A 27,198-nucleotide genomic window follows, 5' to 3' on the forward strand; every position below is an offset into this window, starting at 1 on the left:
CTCTGTAGTCAAATATCTGTTCATCATATATTATCCTTTGAGATATAGTGGTTTTATTTAAAACTTTACTTTTGGGATTCTTGAGTATTTGTTGCTGACAATGCTCACTTTAAGTACCTGAACTCTGAAATGGTAGAGAGCTTTAATCTTCTAAAATACATGCTTTGTCTACTCCTAAAATGCTATTCGTTTTCCATAACCAGATTACTGACATTTACACTTAAGATGGACTGGCTACCCAGAACATCAGCAAGCTCCCCACATTAATCATTTGTTGGTAACAAAAACGCATGCTGTTATGTAAGTGGACAGAAATGCAAGAAAATTTCCATCTTGCATATTCAATATTATCACTGAGAAGTGAGCTACATTAATTACTGTGTGATTTATTTATTCCCAAGAAATGAAAATTATTATCAACAAGCATATGGTTTTGGGAGAAAGTTTAACTAAATCTTATCAAATCATAAATTCTATTCATCAGAGAAAAAATGCTCACTGTCTGTACTGGAAAGTTCACAGAGATGATATATTAGCTCCATCTACAGCTTCTAAAAGTCCCTTTCACCAGCAAGATACATAGAAATGAGTAACTGTAGGTGAAACTGCATCTAATGTCTCCCGAAGTCCTGCCGTGCAGGACCCTCCCGTGGGTCAAAGCAGTACCTGTCTGCCAGAACACGTCCTTTCCCGGGAGGGCAAGATAGGACGTGTCACGTCTATGTGTCAGCTTTGGAAGAAAACCCCGCGGCCCAGACAGAGTGAACTACCTTTCTTGTTAGCGGCACTTCTATGGGGACAGGAACCAGCTCTGCCAGGAGACAGCCATAAAACCCCACCATGAACATCACAGGGTCACTGTTCGGAAACACCAGGGCCACCTACAACAGCGCGAAGGAAAACCATGAAACCCACTCACGAAGCATGCGATCATTCTCAACACTCAGGATCTCTGCTGACTAGATGGAATCTGGGACAGTTTAGATGATCTTACAGCTTTTCAAATTGGGTTCAGAAAATGTAATTTGGAGGTTAATTCTTGGTCCTTAAACTCCCTCAACCATATAACTTTTCATAGTTTTTAGGCTGGGATCTTTATTCCACATGCAACAAAATAATTTAAAATGTTTGTGTCTAGAGGCAGTCCAGCCCCAGTCTGGCTGTGGGATGGGGACCTGGCTCTGTGCACTCTATCTGGGCAGCAGCTGAGGACCCCTGGTGAGGTACCGCCCCCCAACATCCGCCAGTCCAGGCGAGAAGTGCCGGAACCAACAGGAAGAGTGGACTCGGAATCAAATGACACCTAAAGTATCTTCCAGAAGGTAAGGTCCTAACACCAAAGTTTTAGCTGAACAGATCTTCACTCATGGCTTCAGTGTACTGACAGGGGAGTGGGGAGAGCACCGAACACCTCAGCTAAGACCCCTACAGCTGCTGCCTCCTGCGGACTCCCTGGGGGGCCCACCTGATCACCATGCTGCCACTGTTTAAGCCGTATCTTCTATTTATCTTACATTTTTATTTTTATCAAAAACATTTTAAAAACACACAATTTAAGATGACAAAAAGTACTAATGAAAAGTAATACCCATATGCTCCGCCCTTCCTCACTCCCCAAGGCAACCACTTAAAAAATATCCTAGGGGTGCCTCGGTGGCTAAGTTGGTGAAGCATCAGCTCTGATTTCATCTGACTCTGATTTCGGCTCAGGTCACGATCTCATGGTCATGAGGTTGGGCTCTGCGTTGACAGCATGGAGACTGCTTGGGATGCTCTCTCTGCCCCTCCCCAGCTGGCGCACCAGCATGCACACTCGCTCTCTCTCAAAACAAACAAACAAACATTTTTTAAACATCTTACATCTTTCTCTTGCTATTTATTCATATTTTTAAATATTATGATGCTTATACTACCATATTCTATTTTTTGAACATGTCTCAGTATCGATTTTACTTCCTATCACTGTAGATGAACACTCAGCCCTCTGTGTTCCTGCCTCTTTCTCTTCCCCCATCCTCCAGCTTCCATTTCTTAGAACATCTGATAAACTTAAAAGCTATTTATGGAACAAGATTTTTATAAGCCCCAAATCTTGTAGTGAGTTTGCTTGAAACCATAAATGGTAAGTCAGAAGAGTGGACAGACTGCTGATGTGGGCCCTTGGACACAAAACAATGGCTGCTAACAACTCTCCACTTCATTAAGACAAAACTCAAGCTACACCTATAGTCTCTGCTTGAGGTCTGGAAATCGAGTTTCTAGCAAGTTAATTTGTTGAAAAGGGCAAAGCTCTCCTTCAAAAGTTGATGTAACAGTGGTTGCACCAGAACTATGACCTGTAGCTTTGAGACTAAATGTTTGGTATAAAAACATTTTTAGAGAATTTGTTATAAAGAGTCGTGTTTGTTCACTTTTACAAACTCTATTCCTCAAGGGAAGAGAAATTTGCCACCCACATCTCATAATTAGTTCATTCACTGTGATCCTGTCAATCTTTCATAATTAACCTAACTACGTGGACTCTCTCACAAGTCAAGAAGAATATCTGGAAGTCTCTGTCCCTGCAGGAATCTTTTTCAAGAAAAGTAAATTAGTGATTCTGGATTCATTTTATTAAAAATTTTTTTAACGTTTATTTATTTTTGAGAGAGAGAGAGACAGAGCATGAACGGGGGAAGGGCAGAGATAGAGGGAGACAGAATCTGAAGCAGGCTCCAGGCTCTGAGCCATCAGCACAGAGCCCAACGGGGGGCTCGAACTCACGGACCGCGAGATCGTGACCCGGGCTGAAGTCAGACGCTTAACCGACTGAGCCACCCAGCCGCCCCGATCTGGATTCATTTTAAAGCACACCATAAATCAGGAATTCTTACATGCTTGTTCTAAAGCACAAGCATTGTTCTCATACTATTCACATGTTTACAGCCTCGTCCACATCTGCTGATGGTGACAGCTACCACCACCTTTAGTTGCTTTGCTTTCCAGTTTCCACTGGCCAATTTGTTCTAAAATGCTCCACCACGTGTGTTAAATACCTATCGAAAGTATTTTCCAAGTAGCCAAGCAGTCGGGTGAGCTCCTAAGTCTTACCAGATGCTCAGGAGCAAGCCCCAATCCTGGGACCTCCGTCCTCCTGGGCTGCCCTGCTCTGCGGCTCACTCCTGTTCCCCTTGGAAGCTCAGAGGCTCCTTTCTGTACCTGGTCCTGCTGCGGAAGCAGTAAGGAGTGTTGCTGAGCTTTGCTGCGGGCCCTTCACTTTGAAGCTAACACCCTCCAGCTCCAGGATGTTGACTGGCATTACTACAACCATTTACAACTCTCTACTCTCTGTCCTCCTTCCTGTCTGGAACTCCTACTGGCCAGATGCTGGACCTCCTTGACCAAGTCTCACGTTTGCACTACTTGTCCTTCCCACTTTCCATCTCTTAGTCTTCCCTACTAGCATCTTTTTCTTGATTTATGGAGCAATATGTTCATCTTAGTTCTCCAGGGATAGTAATACTAATTTTTTAAAAATTCCTTTTCTGTTTCTGGCTTTCTGCCAAGTTTCTTTCCTCTTCCTCTCTCTTCCTCCCCTGCCTGGCCACCATCCCCTTTTCTTGTTTTTCTCTTCTTTGCCCTTTGGTTGTTCTCTTTCATTCAGGTTTCCTTCTTCAAATGTCCTTGGCGACTGGTTCTATTTAAAGAGTGGGCACTCAGAGTTGCATGAAACTTACAGTTTCACTACTGGGTGATCTGACCACAGGCAGCCTCTCTCACTAGATTTTCTCACTACTGGGTGTCCTGTCCTCCATCCTGGATGTTCTGGTCTACCTGCACTTCTCACGTCTGGTTCAGTTTGCCTGGAGCAGTGCTGACCAACAGAACTTTCTATGATAATGCAAATGTTCTATCTTCAAGCTATCAAATGTGGTAACTATTAGCCACATGTGGCTTATGTATGAGCCCTCGAAACATGGCTTGTGTGACTGAGGAACTAAATTTTTTATTTTATTTACTTCTGGTCAATTTAAGTAGCCCCATGTATCTACTGCCAAAAATGTTGGGCAGTGCAGTAAGTGCAAGGAACACCACATCTCTAGCCTCCTTCGTAACCACCTTTGCAGTGAGGCAAGAGGGGGATGCCTGGTCATATGGAAGAGAGGAAGAGGTAAGTAGGGAACACACAGAATTTCAAAGTTACATCAATGTTCTCTCATAAAACCTAAGCTTTGGGGACCTAATATTTATTAACATTAATATTTTTATTAAAATCAATATATATGAAGTCAAAGAGGAAAGAACTTGAAGAGTCAGTGGTTGGGCAATGAGGAAGAATAAAAAGAACCATCACCTTATGTACATCATCATAAACTTTTTCCATATTTAATATTTTTTCTTTGTTGACTTTAAATCCCTTGCGTTAATGCTAGAGGTCTAGCCAACTGATGGAACACTGATTTCAATGAGACATATTTTTAGAGTTTCTGTTTTTGCTCACTCCAATAAGTTATATTCTAGTTACTTACTCTGTCTCCAGGTTTAAGTAGTGGTTCATTCTTACTAGTCAGTTTATTAAGTAGAGTATAAGCTAGTTTTAAACTCCGACTCCAAAGTTTGCCTAAAATAAAATAAAAATACTAAGCAATGTAAAATTTAAGAAACTAATTATTAACATTTTAATGTAGCAATCACAATACCCCATAATGTACCATCATTCTATTGTTGGAAATTCAGATAGTTTCCAACTGATAACTATTTTGCACAATGCTGTAATGAACATCGTAGTTTTCTCTTAAACACAACTTATAGATTTATTTTTCTTAATACAAAAATAGAACAGGATTTTATTATAGAAAATTTAGAACATAGAAAAGCTAGCAGAAAAAAGTCAGCGTTATTTCGGTTACATGTACACACACACACACACACACACACATATACACATGTGCAATTTTCAAGAAATGGGACAATACTTCATTCTGCTTTTCTCAATCAACATTGCACTGTGAGTGCATTTTCATGTCATTAAATGTCTCTCAACCACATCCCTTATCAGAGTGGCATACAGTTCTTTTAACCTTTATGATTCCTGAGGTGGGTCCTACCTCCATCTCTAGGTTCCACTCAAGAGAAGACAGTCTGGGAGGTGTCAGTAACCTGCTCAGAGCCACTGGCTGCTGGAGTGGTGTGTCTGGCCCTCCAGGACCCAGCCCCTAGACCCAGGACCCCTCCCTGCTGGCACACAGTCTCAGTACAGAGCCCTAGTGGATGCTCAGCAGAGGACAGCTTCCCCGAGGAAGATGGGAGATGAAACAAAGAGTCAAGGTCTCTGGGGAGGTAGACCAAGGCCGGGGTGACATGGGGTAGGAAGACAAAAAAACCCGAGTCCATCCCCACACCCACAGCAGCCTTGACATTTACCCCATGCGATAATGTACCAAAGAGGTAACACAAGAGTCACAATTTACCTCCCTCAAATTCCTGTGGAGCAGCCAAGCCCTCTGAATAAGTGGTAAAATTTCATTGCAAATAATACTAAATCTAGGCTCAACATTGTGAAGTGAGCAAACTGTGGGACCCAAGAAACAAATGAGAAAAAAAATATTCAACTCAAAGCACTGCTGCCTTTGTCTATATAGAAAGGTCAATTCAAGATGTTGATAACTGTAATACATACAGATTTCCAAACTGAATCCAGCTATATAGAAAAAGAATAATGCATCATGACCAGGTCAGTTTATCTCAAGAATGCAAAAAGTTTCAACAGAAAATCAACATAATTTGTCATATTAACAAAGGTGAAAAAAAGTAAAACAATTTAACAATCACTCAGGATTTTAAATGATTTTTAAAATCCTTCTTAAATTCAAAATGGAAGGAAATTTCCCTAAAGTGATAAAGCCTATCTTTACAAATCCTATAGGAAATATCATAATTGATGGTCAGGTACTGAAAGCTTTCCCTGAAGAAGTAGAAATATGTCAAGGACAAAGGCCTTTTTACTGAAAGTCTTAGCCAATGCAACAAGGTGGAGGGGTGGAGAGAAGGTAAACGGTTGGAAACAAAACTCATTATTTGCAGATGATGTGACTGAGCACATTATGAATCTTTTATAACTGAAGTTAGCAAGGCTGCCAGACACCACAACAGTGTAGAAAGACTATCTCATTTCTGTATACTGGCAATAAATATTAAGTAAAAATTTTTAATGATTGTAATTGCAATACGATTAAAACAGACATGCCACATATCTAAGAATATGTGTTAAAAAAGATATGCAGTCTCACCACAAGAAATTATATAACATTACTGAGATAAAGGGAAGATCTGAATGAATGGAAGGATATGTTATGTCCGTGCGCTGGAAGACTCAATAATGCGAAGGTGTCAATTTACAAACTGTTCAACGCAATTATAACCAAAATCTCAACAGGTGTGCCTGTGGCACCTGACAAACTGATCCCAAAGCTGGCACTGACACACGGATGAGAACAGCTGACACACTCCTGCAGAAGGAAGCGAGATTCCTCCACGGATGCCAAGACTTACTACAGAGCCACAGTAATTAAGGAAGTGTGGTCCTGGCCTAAGGCTATATATAACCCAGTGGGCTGAAACAAAGAACCCCAACTGACCCACCGCATGTGGACCGGTCCACCTACGACACAGGTGTGCTAGAGAAGAGTGGCAGCCTGTGGGGACGAGCACAGACGGCTGGCTATCCGTCCTGAAAACCTGACCCGAGACCCAGCCCCACACCACACACAAAACAGCAGAGCTCTCACAAGATACTAGAATAGCTTTATGATCCTGGCGGAGCGAGAGTCCTTGAGAACACAAAGCACTAGGCAGGAATGGAAAGGCCTTCTGCTCACTAAACTCCCATTCGGGAGTAACAGCCAAAGGACAAAGTGGGAGACACTTGTAGCACACGTCACTGACAAGGACGGGTATCCAGAGCACATACAAAATACCCACAAATAACCCTATATTTAAAAATGTGTAGGGGCACCTGTGTGGCTCATTCGGTGAACCGTCTGACTCTTGATTTTGGCTCAGGTCATGATCAGGTCATGACGTCATGGTTTGTGAGCACGAGCCCCACATACAGCTTTGTGCTGACAGTGCTCTCTCTCCCTCTCTCCTTGCCCCTGTCCTGCTCATGCTCTCTTTCTCAAGATAAATAAAGACAACATTTTTTTTAATGTGTAAAAGATTCAATAGTACTTAACAAAAGAGAAAATCCAAACGATTAAAAAAAAAAAATCCAGGAAAAGATCTGAACCTACTCAGTCTTCAGGAAAATGCAAATTAACACCAAAATGAAATATTACTACCATATTCTCATCAGGTTAGCTATAATAAGCCTGGCTGACAATGATGGGGAACAGGTGGGGCTAATGCACTGATCAGGTAAACATAAACTGGGAAAGTCTGGCACTATCTGATAAATGTAAAGATACGCATAATCTCAGACCCAACACTTCCACTCTGAAGTACATACCCTACAAAAATGCATGCTTATGTACCAGGTGGCACACCCCAGAATGTTCCTAGCAGCACAGTTTGTGATAGCCAAATCTGGATATCACCCAAATGTCTAGCAACATTATAACCGACCGATATGCAGATTCTGATAAATATTCATTCCTTGACAGAGATCAATGTGCTGCAACTATACACAATAATATGGATGAATCTTCAGAGCATAATGGAAAAAGATTCTGCTTCCAAGTAGGAGAGAGTACTGGTGACAGACCAGGGCTCCCACCTGAAAGAATTTAAAAACTGGATAAAATGCAGAAACCATCTGTTGGAGGCAGCAAAGTCAACTAAAGGAGTTAAGACTCCAGAGAGAAAACCCTTGGGGAGGGGAGCTGACTGTGCACAGCTGTTTCTTATAAAAGCTGGGTGTTTAGGGTTCTGGCACCCACAGGAGATGGGGTATCTCATGCCTCATGCCTGTGGATCACTGCCTCTGAGGCACGAAGAAAACAGCAGAGCTGCTGGCAGACGCTGGGGGCCGTGAGAGCACAGCCGGCCTCCCTCTAGAAGATCTACTGAGTCCTAGGACTGTGAACGACAGGAGGCTGAAAATCCATGCTGAAAACCTCTGAGAAGCAATGTGGGATTCTTAGTAGTACACGAGATAGAAGCCAGGGTTGGGGGACCCAGAGGAAAAGCACACCGGTGCTCAGACTTGACTGCAGTGACCAGCCACCTCAGTACCTCCCAAGAGTAGAGAGGAAGGAACTTCTCTCAAGGAAGGCCACATCACCTGGAGCCTCACCAATTTTTTACACACAGTGTCTATCATTCAATCAAAAAGGTACTATGCATCCCAAAAGACAAGTTCCCCAGACTAAAACCAAGAGAAAGTACAGACAAGAGCAGCAGGCCTGGAGGTGACAGGACCCTGGAGCTTGCCGACAGAGTCATGGTAAGGAATGTATGGATTCTAGGAAATAAAGGAAAAGATAAAGACAATGCATGGAATGATAAAGAATTTTCCTAGAAAATTATAATAGGAATTAGAACACAGAAGTGAAAATTTTAAACTATAAAGACAATATCTAAATTAAGAACTCATCAGGAATTTCACGATACAATAGAAATTTCAGAAATCAGAATTAGAGATTTTGAATTAAGGAAAATAAATCTCCAAATTGAAGTACAGATGACCCTTGAACAACACAGGTCAACTTACACGTGGGTTTTTTTGATAGAATACAATACTGTGAATGTATTTTTTTCCCTTATGATTTTCCTTTTTTTTTTTTTTAATTTTTTTAAATGTCTATTTATGTTGAGAGGGAGACAGAGACAGAGACAGTGCTATCAGGGGAGAGGCAGAGAGAGAAGGAAAGAGAGAAAGAATCCCAAGCAGGCTCCACACTGCCAGCATAGAGCCCAATGTGGGGCTCAAACTCACATACTAAGAGATCATGACCTGAGCCAAAATCAAGAGTCGGATACTTAACCAACTGAGGCACCCAGGTGCCCCATGTTCCTTATGATTTTCTTAATAACATTTTCTTTTCTCTAACTTACTTTATTGTAAGAATACAGTACATGAAACATATAAAAAATATGTGTTAATCGACTACCAATGTTATCGGTAAACCTTCTGGTCAACAGTAGACTAATAGTTAAGTAGTTAAGTTTTCAGAGAGTCAAAACTTATACTTGGGTTTTCAATTGTGCAGGAGCTCAGTGCCCTTAACCCCTGCATTGTTCAAGAGTCAACTAAATATATAGAAAAGAATACAAAATATAAAAAAGAAAATGAAAGCTACACAGGATTCAAAAAAGGTATACGTGTAATCAAAGTCCGAGAAGGAGAGGAGAGAGAGACCGGAAAAAAGAATTCAACAGGAGGAGGTGGTCAACAGCCACACCCCTCACAGCAGGCAATGAGCTCCTTCCTTAAAGAATTATAGACCAATCTCTAATGAACACAGATGCAAAGATCCTAAACAACATATTGGTTAAATCAAATCCAGACATTTGTTAAGAAGATATCATAGCCAAGTGGGATTTATTCTAGGAATGCAAGGGCTGCTTAACATTTGAAAATTAATGTAATTAATGTAACTCATCAAATTAAGTGGAGAGGAGAGAGAAACCATATGATCATCTTGACAGAGCAGAAAAAGTGTTTGATAAAGTTCAATGCCATCCATTATAAAAAACAAAAACAAAACCTTTTACTAAACTAGGAATTGAAGGGAACTTACTTAATCTGACAAAGAATTTCGACCACAAAACAAGTAAAAAAACTACAGCAAACATCATACTTTATGACCCAAAGCTTTGCACCGAAGATGGAGAAGGAGGCAAGAATGCCCACTGTCTAACATCATACTGGCAGTTCTGGCTTGTGCAGTGAGGAGAGAAAGAGATAAAAGGTGTAAGTACTGGAAAGGTCCAAATAACCCTGTCTTTGGCCATAGATGACATGATTTTGTACACAGGATATCCAAAAGATATATGGACAAATTACTAACAAACAAAAAAGAATGTTAATTTACAAGGTCACTAGATACAAAATCACCACCTGAGGAAATCCATTGCACTTCTATATACAAGCAACAGTTTCTAACCATTCCATTCCATTCCACCAGGAATAAATCTAATGAAAGATGCTCAAGAGCGCTGGACTCGAAAGTATAAAACTTCACTGAGAGAAATTAAAGAAGGCCTTGAAATAGGGGAGATACTCCACAGTCATGAACTGGAAGGTTCCGCAATTGTAATAACATCGGTTCTCTTCAACTTGAACTACAGAATCGATGCAGTGCCAATCAATATCCCAGCAGGAATTTTTCTGGAAATTGACAAACTGATTCTAAAGATGGCTTAGAAATACAACGGGCCGAGAATAGTCAGGAAAACCTTAAGAAACAATCACAGAGCCAAAGGACGTCGATACCAGACACGAGGACTCACACAGCTACAGCCGTTCAGGGAGCAGGAACAGAAAACAGCCCGTGCAAACGAACAGCATGGAGAGCAGCAGCACGCCCACACATGTGTTTCCACCCGGTACACGACAAGGCAGCCCTGCGGGGCCCTGGGCGAAGCACTGCCTCTTCAGTGAATGGCAGTAGGTCAACCAGACCTTCATCGGGGAAGAAAACGACTCCAATGTCACACCACACACCAACTAAATTGTACATGAATCACGACACCTAAATACGAAGAGTAAAACAAGTTTTTAGAAGAAAAGGTAGGAGAATATCTTTGTGACCTTAGGTGTGGCAAACAGGACAAGGGGAAAAAAATAGATAAATTAGATTAATTACATTAGGACTTCTCATTTATCTAAAGCCACCAATAAAAGTGTTAGAAGACAGTCCAAAGAGTGGAAGAAGACATCTGCAAAACAAATCTGACAAAAGACATGTATTTGAAACATACAAAGAAGAAAACGTTAGCAACCAAATAGAAAAATGAGCCAAAGATTTGGATAGTACATAAAAGAGAATATTCACATAGCCAATAAACATACAAAAAGCATCATTAGCCATCAGAGAAATGCAAATAAGTTAGCAATACAACTTGACAGGACAACACACCTCCAGGCAAGGCTAAAATGAAATACATAGACAATATCAAGTTGACAAGGATGGGGAGCAACTGAAAGTCTGCACAAACTGCCGGCTGGAGTGAAGGTCACTGTGGCCACGTTGGAAACCAGGTGACCGCGTGTCCTAAAGCTGCACAAGGCTCCTCGTATGTGTACACATTCCCAGCACAAATGCCTGCACATGTTTCACCAACCAGACGCACCTAAGAATGTTCATAACAGCACTATACACAATAGCCCCAGTGGAAACAGTGTGGGTGTCCCTCAACCGTGGAGTACGGGCATAGTGGTGGCATGTTCATACACTAAAATAACATCCATCAATGAGAAGAGCTACAGCTTCACACCACATCAGGGCTGAGTCTCGCATAATTCCACTGACATAAAACTGAGACACAAGCGAGGCAACGGTCACAGGCATGTGACAGTTCCCCGCCAGTGTGAGGATGCATGTGCTGGAAGGGACGCGGGGGCTGGACCTGGAAATGCTCAGGAGCTGAGTGCTGGTTACAGGAGCATATCACTCCGTGAAAATGCATCAAGCCAGATGCTTATGATTTGTGTTACATAAAAACATAATACAGAACCAAAAGATGCCAAACACAAAAATACATACTGTATGATTCCATTTATACAAAGTTCAAAATTAGACAAAACTAAATTCCATTGTTCAGAGATGCATATAGAGATGTGAACCTCAACACCAGAGCAGTGGCTGGTCACCATCGGTCAGTGAGTAGTCCCCTCTGCTGGGAGGAAGGGGCAGTGGTCCAGGAGGGGCACCTGGAGTGACAGTTTTGACAGTGGTGTTGGTTTCTCAGGAATTGCTCTATCGTGTTCATGAAGCTGTATGTCTGTGCTGTATGACATGACACATGTAACGTTTTTACAGCTAAGCCAGAGCCCAACTGCTTTCTGTTGACACTTGCCATAGGTAAGGGTGTAGATGGCCTTCCCAGCTGTGTCCAAGGCAGTCAGACAGGGGGCTTTGGGCTGTGTCATGCCCCAGCGCTGCAAGGCAGCCAGCAGGGACGGTGGCCAGGCGGTCCCCACGGCCAGGGGCTCCCCTTTCAGCACTGCCGTCTGGCTTCCCTCAGGCTTTGGCTGATTTGGATCTGGTTGCTGCACTATAAGCAAAATCGAAATTTAATAGTTAGCACTTCATAGAACCATCCACACATTCTGTTTTTAAGCATTCTCTCAAAAAAAAAAAAAAAAAAAAACACCAGTTGTAACAAGATTTCAATAATTTGTCCAGATTTCCTTATCATTATAATAGTCACAGGCCAACCGACCAAAGGACAGATGGAGATTCATCCTGGACAATGATGGCCACTGGTGACTGTAACCCCCCAGGACAATCCCAGAATGGCAGCAGTGACGTTGAGGCTTTCACGGGGTTGTGGCCAACCCTGACGACATCTGAGAAGCAGGCGCAGGTCCCACTTATAAAGGACAAAAGTGAGCAGAGTCGCGTTTCAGTCTGCGCATGCAAACCACCCATCACCAGGTTGAAAGAGAAAATAAAGTAAAATCTCTTATGTTTCCAGTGGCTGTGTAGCCAACATTTGTCCACATGTAAGAAAGACTGCTCGGAACAGCATTTATACCACTGCGCTCTGCATCTGAAAGGTGTTATCTGATGACAAAGGGGAAAGCGATGCCCTAAAAGTTGTGTCTGACCCTCAGTGAGGAGACACCTGGTGGCGGCTGGCAGGGCAGACATTGCACAGCAGAGGCGAGGGGCAGAGGGGCGAGCCGGCCGTGCGCCCCGTGGCTCTTGACACATGAGCACACTTGCACCTTATGCTAGGCTTTATTTCTGTCCCTTTTCTATAGGTTTATACTCCTTCCTATTTCTTGGTCATTTTCTTTTACAAATAAATCTATATTCTTTTTTCCTAAATGTATATCTCATTCATAAATGAGAGACTAAATTTCTGAAAATGGGCCAAAACTATGCCAAAAATACACTTTTAAATCATGGGAACACAAGTATTTCAGAATTAAAGTTTAAACACAAAATGAAATAATGGGGGCACCCAGCTGGGTCAGTCAGTAGAGCGTGAAACTCTCAATCTCAGGGTTGAGTTCAAGCCCCATGTTGGGCATGGAGTCTACTTAAAAAAAAAAAAAAAAAAAATTGAAATAACGTAAATAAAATGAAACCTTAGGAGTATTCTTGTAACCAAGTACTAAGCACTGGATCAGAGGCATAGAAAAATCTTAAGTCCCTTAACTATGAGCAATGTGTTTTTTTCCCTGTTCAAATAAAGCCAGCAGTCACATGTGCTGCTGAATTCACCATGACACACGCTGACCACAGGGGCTGGAAACAGAGGGAGGGTCATTTCGTTGTGTTGTAATGTCACAGTGTGACCTTGCATAACGCACATTTGCCCACAACCCTGGACATGACAGCCACCCCGTTCAGACACGAGAGTCAGCCCGAGATCTCTCACCTTCCAACAGCTCCTCAAAATCATCCACAAAGAACTCCTTCAGCGGAGGGCGCTTTGGCCTCTTCAGGGTATTGAGAAGCTGCTGGATTTTGGAGGACACTCTGCTGTTCACAGGGACACCTGCCAGGGGAAGAGGAGCAATGAGGCCAGAGGTCGCCATCCCTCCAGAGATAGGATGTGGAGACGGGGTCTAGTGACCAACTGCATGAACACATTGGAATTCATAAATCCAACCAAGCACTGGCCCCACCACGCAGCCACTTTGCAATTCATTAATTCATTCAACAAATATTTACTGAAGGCCTTCTGGGAGCTAGAACTTTTTTTAAGCTAGTGATTTTCAAAGTGGTCCAGGGACCCTTTCAGGGGTTCATGAGGCTACTGCCCTTCCCTCCCTCCTCACAGCACACAGCAAGTCTTCCAGAAGCCCCACATCATGTGAGCCACAGCCGGCTGAATGGGGACAAGGCGCAGGGCCCAGGTGCCTCCATCATGCTGGCTGCGAGGGAGACTGGCTGCACTGGAGAACAGGCCCGTTCTTCTCACCAAATCTCCATTTTATAAATTCTTCCATAAATATGTGGTATTTATATGAAGATGTGATGAGTTTCCTAATGCTATTTTTGAATGGATTCATAAATATTTTTTAAATCTTTAGTTTTAACTTCTAATATGATAAATATCAGGAGATTTAAGCCACCCAAACTAAAAGTTCTTTGGTGTTCCTTAGTAATTATTAAGAAATGTTGTTCTGGGAGATGTAAAGCAGCAAAATGACAGATAAGAGTCTGTCCTCAGACAGCTCACCACCTGCTGGGTGAAAACAAGCAGAAATATATACACATGTAAGCGAACAAGAACAGTGGGCAGGTTGATAAGGGCTCTAAGGTTAACACAGCAGGTGATGGCCAAAGGCACCGGTCAACAGCACTGCCTGGGAGGACAGGTAAGCAGGGCCCCAAGCCTCAGACACACCCCGCTGTCCAAGGGCAAGCGCAGCAGCTGATGCCCTGACATCCTTCTACAGTATCCCCGTCCTCCAACCTGAAGCCAGCCAAGTTCTAGAACCAAGAACCGTACTTAGTCATTGCCTGTCTATTCTCCTTTGATCTGGAGCATTTCTTAGTCCTTTAAGACATTCACATTTTGAAAGAATCCAGTTCTTTTGTTTTATTGAGTAGAACATTCCTCATTTTGAGTTTGCTTGAGGTTTTCTCATGATTCAACCCAGGTGCTGCATTCCTGGCTGAAATACTACCCAAATATCATGTCCAGATTATCCTCACAGGGACAGATTTTCATCACCCAAAACGCTGTCTGGGTTCTACACTGATTGTCACTATTTTTTCTTCTGCAACTAATATGCAATGTGTGAGTAGGCACTTGAAGACCATACAAATATCCTAATCCTCATAGAATTTTCTCCCTGCATTTAACAGACATTGGATCATTCTTGCCAGAAGCAGGTTTTTACTGCAATGGTTGCAAAATTATTTTCCAACTTTAGCACCTCATTTAACTTTACCCATCAACACTCAGCATTCTGTCTGTTATCTATCTATCTATCTATCTATCTATCTATCTATCTATCTATCTATCGTCAGGAGTGACTCATGCACTGCTCAACTACTCTAAAGCATATGGTTCTTAACCATTTTGATGTACAAATTGTCCCAGACTTGGCCAGTGGGATCCTATGTGAGTTGACCTGTGACATGCCCCCATCATTTTTTAGTTTTTTTAAATGTTTATTTATTTTTGAGAGAGAGACAGAGTGTGAGCGGGGGAGGGCCAGAGAGAGGGAGACACAGAATTGGAAGTAAGCTCCAGGCTCTGAGCTGTCAGCACACAGCCTGACGTGGGGCTCTAACCATGAACCGTGAGAACGTGACCTGAGCCGAAGCCGGACGCCCAACCGACTGAGCCACCCCTGCCCCCATCATTTTTTAAAGCACTGCCTTACACCCTGTCATAAGATGCCTCAGAGTCATCTTATGCTACCATGCTCCAGCCCTGAATTAGCTCTTTCTCTCAGAAGCCCTCATTCTCCTGTGTGGGAAAGATGTTGAAGATCAAGATCTGGCCGCTAGGTGTGCTCATTGCCACCACAGCGTCTGTGCCACTTTTGGAATACAGAGCTAAAAAAGTACACTATGCATTCATAGTGTGTATTCATGGACACACGCGTGTATTCATGGACACTCGATGGCAATGTGCATGTGCACACAGAAAGCATGAATAGACACATATTTAAATCTCAGGAACAACGAATCCACACCAATACTTCCAATCCCAATCCACCCCACAGGTTCTTCTTGCCTTTCCCACTCGTATTTGGACTTTCTTTCTTCCACAGTAGGAATCCTGGCTCCCAATAATATCAACACTTTTGCTCAATATTATCACGTATATAAAATAATTTCTAAGTTGCATAACCTATACTGCTACAAAAACAAACAAGCAAGAGTTCAAGATTTCGAGGCACCTGGGGGCTCAGTCTGTTGTGTCCGACTCTTGATTTTGGCTCAGGTTGTGATCTCACGGTTCGCGGGTTTGAGCCCCACATCAGGCTCTGTGCTGACAATATGGAGCCTGCTTGGGATTCTCTCTTTCCCTTTCTTTCTCTGCCCTCCTGTCTCTCTCCCCCCCCCTCAAAACTAAATAAATAAACTTAAAAAATTAAAACAAAAAACAAGATTTCTTTGCTGTTCACACCTAACTTTGTCCAAGACTGTGGGCGTATGGTTCAGGACCGTGTCACAGCTTACCTATTCTGCCTCTCTCTCTGCCACCCCCTTAAATGTGGCTATGATACTTCACAGGAATATGACTGGGTTTATTTCTACTTGCTTTCAGTTTAAGGGGTTTTCCCCTCTTCCTATACTTGAAGTTTATGGTTTGAACTTTTTATTACACTAACAAACTACTAAAAATCAAAACTATATTAAGACAAACTCAAAACAATGTCACTGGACTTTCACTCACCCACCCGTCCCACCTCTGGCGGCGACCAGCTTCATTGCTTTCTGGTCTGTCCTTCCTGCGCCCCTTCTACACACACACAGGCTCTGCGGTGTTCCCTTGTTGCTCACACAAAAGGTGGCATACTAGAACCACTCCTACTTTTGGCTTTTCCACTTAACATCTCCTGGAAACACACCTCATTCCAAGTCATAAAAAGCTTTCTCATTATTTCTGACAGCTGCATAGTACCCCACGATGTGAATGAACATCCTAGGTGTATTCAACCAATTTGTGAGGCTTGGAGAGCTACACAGTTTCCAATACGGTGCAATTATAAGTACTGCTACAAAGAATTACTTTGTGCACATGGATTTCCTTAGTTTTGGAAATGTGTGTTCAGAGTAAATTCCTACATTGGCCCTGCTGGATCCAAATATATATATTTTACCAATTTCTATTCCAAAGAGGTTTAACTATTTTGCATTCCCACCAACAGTGTATTTCTGTAATTATAAAAAAGGCTGAACATGAGGCTCAAGAGCTATTTTTAGATCTTATGAATTGGCTGTGCATATTTTTTGCCCATTTTCCTATACTAGGAGTTGGCAAACTTTTCTTAAAGAGCTAGATAGGAAACACTCCGGGCAGTGGGCACAGTCTTGGTTGCAATTACCCTACTCTGCAATTCTGGGGCAAAAGCAGCACAGATGACATAGGAATGGGTGGGCATGGCCATGTCCCAATAAAACTTTATTTGCAAAAGCAGAATGCCAATATATGCCATAGTTTGCAGACTGGCAATTCATAGAATTTGGGGTCTTTTCCTCCTATTTTTAAGAGTCTGTTTGATATTAGAAACATCAGACCTTTACCTATCACACACACTCTAAATAGTTACTCCTAGTTTGTCAATTCTTCTTGTGACTCTCTATGGGGATATTTTCTTTTTTTTTCTTTTTTTCTCTTTATAGGGATATTTTTGTTAAGAATTTTTTTTAGTTTCAGGCTGTCTGGGTGGCTCAGTTGGTTGTGCCCAACTCTTGATTTTGGCTCAGGTCATAATCTCATGGTTTGTGGGTTTGAGCCCTGTGTCGGGCTCTGTGCTGACAGCTCAGAACCTGAAGCCTGCTTGGGATTCTCCCTCTCTGTCCCTCGCCTGCTCATACATGTGCTCTCTCACTCAAAAAAAAAAAAAAAAAAAAAGGCAAATCAAATCCGTAATACAGAAAAAATTATGCATGATAACCAAGTAGGGTTTATCCTGAGACTATAACTTTGGTTTAACATTCAAAAATAAAATTAAATTTAGAAAGCCTTTACTTATAAGCAGGTTAAAGAAAATTCAGCAATTTTTTTCCTTTTATTCTTCATTTCTTATGTTTAGATATCTGATTCTTTTTGAGTTTTGCCTTTTCAGTGGTGTGGGGAAAGAATCTAAGTTTAACTTTTCCCAACTAGCTTTCCAATGGCCCCAATAACATTTACTAAAAATACAATCTTTGCCACATTGAGGCGGTATAATATTATGTGAAGGCATACAGTGATGAGGTAAAGATGTATATTGTAAGTCACAGAGTAACCACTGGGGGGAAAAAAAGGAGAGACAGAAAGAGAGGGAGAGAGAGAGAAAATAGAATATAAAATAGAATATAAACCAAAAGAAATCAGGAAAGGGAGTGAAATTAACAGATGTGTGAAACAGAAAATAGAGCAGGATCATAGATTTAAACCCAACCAAATAGCTCATTAAAACTGACTATAAATGGTCCAAAGACTCCAATGAAGTAAATGGCTACCTGCTAAAAGAAAGTATAAGAATGAATAAAATACTAATTATAAGAAATACATTTTAATTTAAAAGACCTAGGTAGGGTAAAAAGATAAAAAGATTTGTCGTGTAACTAATACTCATAAAATAGCTGAAGGCAACCATAATAATAACAAAGAAAATTTCAGAATAATAAATATCACTAAGGATCATTTTGTAATGATAAAGCAGCCAATTCATCAAGACATAACAATTTTAAATATGTATGCACATAATAACAGAACTTCAAAATACACAAAACACAAAGTGACAGATCTAAAAGAACAGACAAATCCACAATTATAGTTGGAAATTCAATACCCTTCTCAGCAAAATATAGAAAAAGTATGCAGAAAATCAGTAAGGCTAGAGAAGACTCAAACTAAAGTATCAACCAACTGGATGTAATATTCATTCACAGAAAAGCTACCCAACAATATTATTTTCAAGTAGAACACTCACAGAAACAGACCATGTGCTAGGCCATTAAAAAGTTTCAAGGGGCGCCTGAGTAGCTCAGTCAGTTAAGCATCCGACTTCAGCTCAGGTCACGATCTTGTGGTTCATGAGTTCAAGTCCCGCATCAGGCTCTGACAGCTCAGAGCCTGGAGCCTGTTTCAGATTTTGTCTCCTTCTCTCTCTGCCCCTCCCCTGCTCATTCTCTCTCTCTCTCTCAAAAATAAATAAAACATTAAAAAAGTTTAAAAATTTTTCAATATATTTAGAAGGAGTTGAATTATATAGTATATATAAGAGAAATATACCTGCAATATTTGCAAATCTGCTGAAATTAAACAACATACTTCTAAATAAATCATGGGCCAAAATGGAAAGCATGAGAGAAAATAAAAAATATCTAGAATTGAATTTTTAAAAGGAAAAGAACGTATCAAAATATGTGGGATACTAAAACAGCTCTTAGAAGGATATTTAAAGCTTTAAATACTTTCATTAGGAAACAAGAAAGGTCTAAATTCAATGATCTAAGTTTCTACCTCAAGGAATGAAAAAAGGGAAAGCAAAGTAAACTGAAAATAAGTAGAAAAAAGGAAGGAAAAAATACAAGATTAGAAATAAACACAATAGAAAAAAATAATTAAACCCAAACCAGTTCTTTGAAAGATAAATAAAATTCAACGAACTTTTTAGCTACAATGATCAAGATAAAAAGACAGAAAACACTAGGGCGTCTGTCTGGCTCAGTTGGTAGAGCATGCTACTTTCAATCTCAAGGTCATGAGTTCAAACTCTACAATGGGCATGGGGCCTACTTAAAAAAGAGAAAGAGAGAGAAAAGACACTAATTACTACTACCAGAAATAAAAGAGGGGATAGCACCACCAATTCATGTACATCAGAGGATAATAAAGGAATATCATGAATGAATTATGCCTAAATTAGAAAGTACAGATGAAATGAACAAATTCTTTCAAAGACACAAAACTGACTCAAGAATAGAAAAATTCACGTTCTCTGATTAGAAAGTAGAAGAGGAAGGAACATTTCTCAATCCATTTTGAGATGAGCATTATCCTGATACCAAGAGCAGACAAAGATATTACAAGAAAAAATAAAACCAAAACTAGAGGCTACTATGTATCTTGAACACAGACACAAAATCCTTAAAAACAAATATTAGCAAATCAGGGTGTCTGGGTGGCTTGGTCGGTTAAACGTATGACTCTTGATTTTGGCTCAGGTCATGATCTCACAGTTTATGAGACTGAGCCTCGCACTGGGCTCTGCGCTGACAGCATGGAGCCTGCTTGGATTCTCTCTCTTTCTCTGTCCCTCCCCCACTCACACACATGCTCTTTCACTCAAAAAAAAATTTTTTTTAAATGTTAGCAAATCAAATCCTGAATACAGAAAAAATATGCATGATAACCAAGTAGGGTTTATCCTGAGAATATAACTTTGGTTTAACATTCAAAAATCAATGAAATTTACTACATTAATGAAATTTACTACAAACTACAAAAGAAAAACCACACATGAGTTTAATAGATGAAAATAAAATCATTTAACTAAAGCCATGATAAAAATTTTCCGGAAATCAGGAAAAAAAGGGAGCTTCCCAATGAAGAGCACCCACAGCTAACATCATAATTCAAACATGAAAAAGTGGATGCCTTCCCCCCACAGTTGGAAACAAGGCAAGTCACATCCACTTTCAACATCTCTTATTGACACAATTGGAAATCTTACACACATTGCAATATAGCCAGAAAAATAAATGTTCCTAAAGACAAAAAATTTGCAAAGAAAAGTAAAAATCTCTTCATAGACAAAATGGTCAAACATATAGAATCTTAAGGAATCTACCAAAAAAATTGCTGGAACTAATAAAAGGACAACATACAAAAACCAAATGCATTTCTATAGACTAGTAATAAACAACTGAAAAAAATTTAAAATACTATTTATAATAGTGTCCAAAATACTGTTTGGGAATAATCTTAACAAAATAGGTACAATACCTATATAACGAAGGCTACAAAACAATGCTGGAAAAGTTTTTAAGAGCCAAATAAATGGAGAGATATACTGTATTTATCAACTGAAATATATACTATTAAGATTCCAATTCTCTCCGAACTGATCTACGGTCAGTAAAATATCAGTCAAAATCCTTCAGGAATTTTGGAAGAAACAAACAAACAGATTTAAAAATATATGTTCAAATGCAAAGGAGCTGAAATAGCCAAAGCAAATTTTAAAATGAAAAGCAGAGTTTGAAGACAAACTGCATGATATCAAGCTTTGTTATAAAAGCACAGTAACCATGATGGTGTGGTACTGGTGTAAGGATGGAAAAACACAGCCACAGGGCAGGAAAGACAGCCAGGAACAGATCTCTCTCGGATATGGTCTACCGATTCTCATTAAAGACGCAAAGGAGCTCAGTGGGGAAAGACTGGGCTTTAGAACAAACAAGGCCAGAACACTGGACACCCACATGCAAACGCGGGAACTCTGACTCATACCTTGTACTTAGACTAAAAGTAACTCAAAATGGATCATAGATCTACATGTAAAACCTAAAGCTATAAAATTCTAGGAGAAAACATAGAAAACCTTTATGACTTTGGGTTAGGAAAATATATCTTAGATATGACATAAAAGTAGGATCTATAAAAGAAAACACAGGTAAACTGGACTTCATAAAAATTAGTAACTTCTACTCTTTGAGAGTCACTGTTAAGAGAATGAAAAAAAAAAAGCCATAGGCTGCGAGAAAATCCAAAGTATCTACCTGATAAAGAACTTGAATCCAGAACATATAAAGAATTCTCGAAACTTACTAAGAAAACATCACATTAAAAAAAATAAGCAAAAGATCTGAACAGACGCTTCTAAAAAGACACACAGATGGCAATCAAACACATGAAGAGATGCCCCACTTCCTCAGTGTTTAGGGAGATGCTAATGAACACGACAAGCAGACACCTCCACACACCTGGAAGGGTGGTTAAGATTAACAAGCCAAGAATCCCAGGGGCAGGCAAAGATGTAGCGGAGCCAGAAGTCTCATCACCCGTGATGGGAATGTGAAATGGTACAACCACTTTGGAAATCCGTTTGGCAATTTCTTAGAAAGTTAAGCATATGATCCAGTCATTCTATTCCTAAGTATTGACCCAAAACAAATGAAAGCATACTTCTACACAAAAACTTGTATAAGAATATTCACAGCAGCTTTATTTGTAATAGCCAGAAACTGGAGGCAACCCAAATATCCATCAGTAGGTGGACAGATAAAGTGTGGTACATCCGTGAAATGAAACACTACTTATCAGTAAAAGGAACGAACTACTGAAACATCCAAGAACATGAATGAATCTCAAAATACTTATGTAGAGTAGCAGAAGCCACATAACAAAGAGTAAAAACTGCATGATTCTATTTCTGTAAAATTCCAGAAAATGCAAATTAATTTATAGTGTCAGAAAATAAATCAGTGTTGCCTAAAGCATGGGGGAAGCCAAAATGGGTAGAAGGGAGGTATTACAAAGGGACACAAGGAAACTTTTAGGAATGCTGGGTGTATGTGTTCACTATCTTGATCACAAGAATGGTTTCACAGGTATACATACATCTTAAAACACAAAATTAGGGATGCCTGGGTGGCTCAGTCGATTAAGCGTCCAACTCTTGATCCCAGTACAGGTCATGATCACGATTTGTGAGTCTGAGCCCCATATTGGGCTCTGCACTGACAGTATGGAGTCTACTTGGGATTCTCTCTCTCCCTCTCTCTCTGCCCCTTCCCCACCTCATTCTCTCTCTCCCTCTGTCTCTCTCCCTCTGTCTCTCTCTCCCCCAACTCAAAATAAATAAACTTAAAAAAATTTTTTTAATAGTAAAACTTATAAAATTGCATGCTTCAAATATGTGCAGTTGATCACATGTCAGTTATAACTCAACTAAGCTCTTGGACTTTTAAAAAATATAATCAAATAAAAAAAATCTACGTAACCAATAGCCGGCTTCATGTTGACTCAGTATTTTCCTGTTGCATCTGGATAAGGAGGTAAAAGGCCTTGACAAAATTTGATCTGCCACTTAGGAGTATCCAAACACACATTAAAGCCTTAGACCTAAGATCGTCTGAAGTTTCCTGCAATCCAAATCTGATACATTGGGGAAAAAAAAACCTTCACATGATTTGGATAAAAGACACTGGAAACTATTTCAAAAGGAAATGGTATAAATGAGGACGCTGTGAGGATCAAGGCCTTTCCGGCCTGCACGTCTGAAACCCTGACTGCTGCTGTGCCCATTTCTCAGACTGTGCACACAGGGGGCACAGGCACTGGTGTGTCAGGGGCAGGGTGCTCTCACACTAAGGCCACACGGAGTCCAACAAAGAGGCTGCCCACGGTCTCTCGTTTTCCTCCTGTTTTATAGACCCAAACTCCTTGTGGATCCAGTTTAAATGTGGAGGTTTTCTCCTCCCTACTCTTCTTCCCTCTCTGCCCAATTCCAGGGACTCACGACTATTTCTCCCCATGATGCTCCCTGTAATCACAGCCACCACACACACTGGCCTCAGTTCACACGTGCTGAAGGACTGTAACTAGTGGCTGGCTCAAGCTTGCTTAAGCAAATTCACTAAAGCGAGGCTCACTCCCTGAAGAGAAAGACTGTGCTCTGCTGTCCACAGGAGAAAGAGAGGCGTGCTCACCACCCGCAGTTTCCAGGACGCTGCCGCTGTAGCCCCGAGGGATGCCTCTCACAGAAGCCAGCTGCGGACGCTCACAGTGTGGAAGCTCCACAAGACCCGTGGTGACATCAGGAGGGGCAGAGTGCAGATCTGCTTTGGAAAAACAAACCCCAAATAAAAGTGGCTATTGATTCGAAAGTGTATTGAGTTGCTCTTTAAACCGCAGTGAACTAAAGCTTCACTAGCTGAGCTCAAAGCAAGGAATGTGGTATTCTGATTAATTTTGTTTTTTTCTGGTTGACTAAGACGAAACGGGACCCTGTGAACTCTGAGCTCCCAGACGTGGCCCATGGAAGGCTGTGTCACGTGGGCTGCTGGGTTCTCAAAGGGATCACGGCCAGAACCCCCGACGACAGTGCTCTGACAGGGCAGGTGAGACTGCCTTTCACAGGACTGAGTTAGTTAGAAATTTCAGTGAAGCAGAAACACATTTCAAATCAATTGTCATTGGATCATTTTTGTTGTATTATGAAAATAATAGCCAGGTTCCAAAAACTATCCCCAACTCCCCCAAAAAGTATGTTGGATGCCACAAAGACACAAGACCTTTACAGGCTCCAAAGAATAAGCCTACAAAGATAAAAATTATCCCCTGCCAGATCAACACATCTCACTATTAGGAGACTTCAGTCAAGTTCTCAGAGCAGAAGGTGTTAACATCATGGTTAAAGACAAATGACATTAAACTGCAGAAATGTTTAAAATCACTCCTTCTATTGTCTGAACGCACATTTTGGGGTTAAGTCTTTATCATATGGCACATGTATCTGTCGGAACACTGGTTGACTACGGGCTGCTGAGGCGTGAGCGTGAGTGTGGCACCCGCACTAGGGCCATCGGGACAGACACGCGGTCCATTTGGGCTTGTAACGCGTGCTCCTGCGACCGCAGGCCCCACTCTGGTGCTTCTGACGTCTCAATTCCTACCGCTTACCTATCACTTCATTTCCCAGGCAGAATGCAAACTAAAATCTTTGTTTAAATATATAGAAAGATGAAATTATATGGAAACAAAACCCAAACTCACTATTTACACAGCAGAAAACACCATTTGGAAAAATCTAATTTAATGACAGAGTTGTCACAACCCTTGAAAAAGCATGATGTTGATGAAATTAGCATTTTAAAGTTTGCCTATCACAAAGTTCTTTCCATGTAAAAAGAAATTTCCCTACCCTTCCATGTCTAGCAAAAAGAATAAATGATTCTAACAATATTCATGAAGAAAGGCATTAATGGTAATCTCAACTACACAGCAGTTGTAAAATTCAAAATAAAAATCAACTACTATAGTGGCGCCTGGGTGACTCAGTCGGCTGAGCGTCGGACTTCGGCTCAGTTCACGATCTCACGGCCTGTGTGAGTTCGAGCCCCGCGTCAGGCTCTGTGCGGACAGCTCAGAGCCTGGAGCCTGCTTCAGATTCTGTGTCTCCCTCTCTCTCTGCCCCTCCCCTGCTCGTGCTCTGTCTCTCTCTCTCTCTCTCTCTCTCTCTCTCTCAAAAATAAACATTAACAAAATTTTTTTTAAATGAACTGCTACAACTGGAAATATTACTTCTAAATATAGGTATTTATAGCTGTGCCCCAATGTTTTATGGATTTGACTTCCTTACTCTAAAATTGAAGATGATGTATTTTTACAAATTACCTTAACCAAATATATTGTCCCTCAAATTTTTTTTACCTAATACATTCTTCTTCTTTTTGTATCACTTTCCTTAGCCCAACTGAAGAATTCTCCAGTGCTAAAAACTAAAAGGATGATTTTTGTAATAAGGAGAGGGAAGGTAAGTATTTTCAGATTTAGGAACTCAAGTCAACTATATCCAGCGAACATTTAGCATATGAAGGCTATAATCCGCAGTTAAGATTTTTAAAATTTATAAGAATTGATCACAGAATGTACATGAGAGGCCATGTGAATGGGATGGGAGAAAAGAGGGTCGCAGCCACACCTGCCGAAGCCAGGGGTCCTCCATCCACAGCCGTAACACATCTCCGCAGAAACCTTCACACCTGGGCCTTTCACAGAACACGCACTCCTTACAGCTAAGTGCTTTGTTAAAAGACCCCACACAACCGCGGGGAAGTCAAGGGCTGCCCAGTTACACACTGTGAACTGTGGCCAGTTTCTCATGCTAGATACGCTTTTATCTCCAACCCACCAGGAAGCAGGGTTTCCAACAGCTCAGCAATGGCTAATACAGTTTTACCTTCCTACACCATCTCACGGAGAACAGAGATCAGGTAGCAGAAATAAGATGAAAGAACATTCAAAAACTACTGTTTTTCTCACATTGGAGATATCTGTGTATTTCCAATAAGTCAAAGCACTGTGACAGAGAAAAAAACGTATCCGTGCGAAAGCTGTTTTATAAGCTATCCCCTGAAAACCTGCCTGAGGAAGGGTGAGCAGTGAGCACTAGGCCTCCACAGGGCGTCTAGGAGAGCTGCAGGAACAGCCGGGGCTGGCTGTTTCCCAAAGGGGCCTTTTCTGGAGCCCCAGCTGCTGCCACCCAGTGACCTCAGCAGCCGCCTCCCTGTGTGCCGGAAGCAGGTTGAGGTGTCGTGGGTTCTCATGGAAGGCTACGTCATGGTTATAAGACACAAGCTCAACAGAAATGTGCAGGTTTCCTGCACTGATGCAACAAGTAAAAAGTGAAGAGCGTCGGTGATGTGTCCACAGATGATGCTGAGATGCCATCCAATTTACTCCCAGCCCAGCCCAATGACCAAGACTCCACACCAAGGCAGCTCAGGCTCTGAGCCCACACCTGCTGGAAGGGGAGGGGGGTGGTTGTTCAGCCTACAGGACCCCACCGACAACAGCAGCCTATCATGGGTGCATGGCTGCTGCACCATTCCAGTTTTAGCAGAACAGCTAACAGCAAAGAAAATGAACAGGAATCAAGAAAACTTTATCAGCCCTGGCTTCACTGCTAGGCCAGCTGTGTGAGCCCAGGCAAGTTACAATCTTTCTGTCTTCCTTCCATATCTACAAAAGAGGGGGGTTGAGGAGGGTTGAGAAGTTAACTGCGACAATACTGACGGCACCACGTGAGGAATATACTGTTGTTAAGGTACGAGCTGCGCATGCCAGCTCACATCCAACCAACCATGCTAATGTCGTTGTCTAGAAAACAGGGTTTCAAATGAGGAAAGGTCTGCAATTGTTCCTTTCTAAGATTTATGTAATTGAAAGACTTGGATGACTTAGAAAAGATCTACACATCTGTATGATTTAGCTTTGCCTGACCTCTCTTTTCAGGTTGAGGGGCTAACTTGGTATGTGGAGGAAGAAAGGCCAGACCATGATCGCAGCCCCAGGCCCCTGCCCCAGAGGCAACTGACAGCTCCACAGCTGTGCACACAAGGCAAAGAGCAAAGGCAGAGACAATGTAGTGGCGGGGGCTAAGGGTGGCTATCAGGAACAAGTATAAGGACCATCCACCCTACACCTGCCAAAAGGTGGAGACACGACGTCAAGAAACACCGCCACCTCTGAGACCTGTGGGGAAGCCAACGCACCACAGGGTCTGGGATCACCAAACCACAGAAGCATCAAGAATGACTTTTGTTACCAAAAAGACATTTCCAGATGAAAAAGAGAAGGTGGGTCTTGATGGGCGCAGGGGCACCCCTGTCCTGGAGGGGCCGCGGCAGCTCG

At 41.6% G+C, this 27,198-nt stretch overlaps 1 protein-coding gene across 5 annotated transcripts in view; it reads right to left on the reverse strand.

Moving 5' to 3' along the window:
• DIP2A (disco interacting protein 2 homolog A) overlaps positions 1-27,198 on the reverse strand; it is a 116,169-nt gene that overhangs the window by 42,717 nt on the left and 46,254 nt on the right. For 3 of the 5 annotated variants that reach the window (XM_047846887.1, XM_047846892.1, XM_047846890.1), the window contains 5 exons: positions 23,493-23,624; positions 13,534-13,653; positions 12,001-12,198; positions 4,509-4,600; positions 771-881 (listed from right to left, as the gene is read on the reverse strand). In XM_047846887.1, coding sequence (XP_047702843.1) covers positions 771-881; positions 4,509-4,600; positions 12,001-12,198; positions 13,534-13,653; positions 23,493-23,624 — 653 coding nt within the window. The remainder of the gene's footprint in view (positions 1-770; positions 882-4,508; positions 4,601-12,000; positions 12,199-13,533; positions 13,654-23,492; positions 23,625-27,198) is intronic. The other 2 variants (XM_047846889.1, XM_047846891.1) reach the window with 2 other exon arrangements.

Source organism: Prionailurus viverrinus, unplaced genomic scaffold (genome assembly GCF_022837055.1).
Source record: "Prionailurus viverrinus isolate Anna unplaced genomic scaffold, UM_Priviv_1.0 scaffold_42, whole genome shotgun sequence".
In the NCBI taxonomy this organism is placed as follows: Eukaryota; Metazoa; Chordata; class Mammalia; order Carnivora; family Felidae; genus Prionailurus; species Prionailurus viverrinus.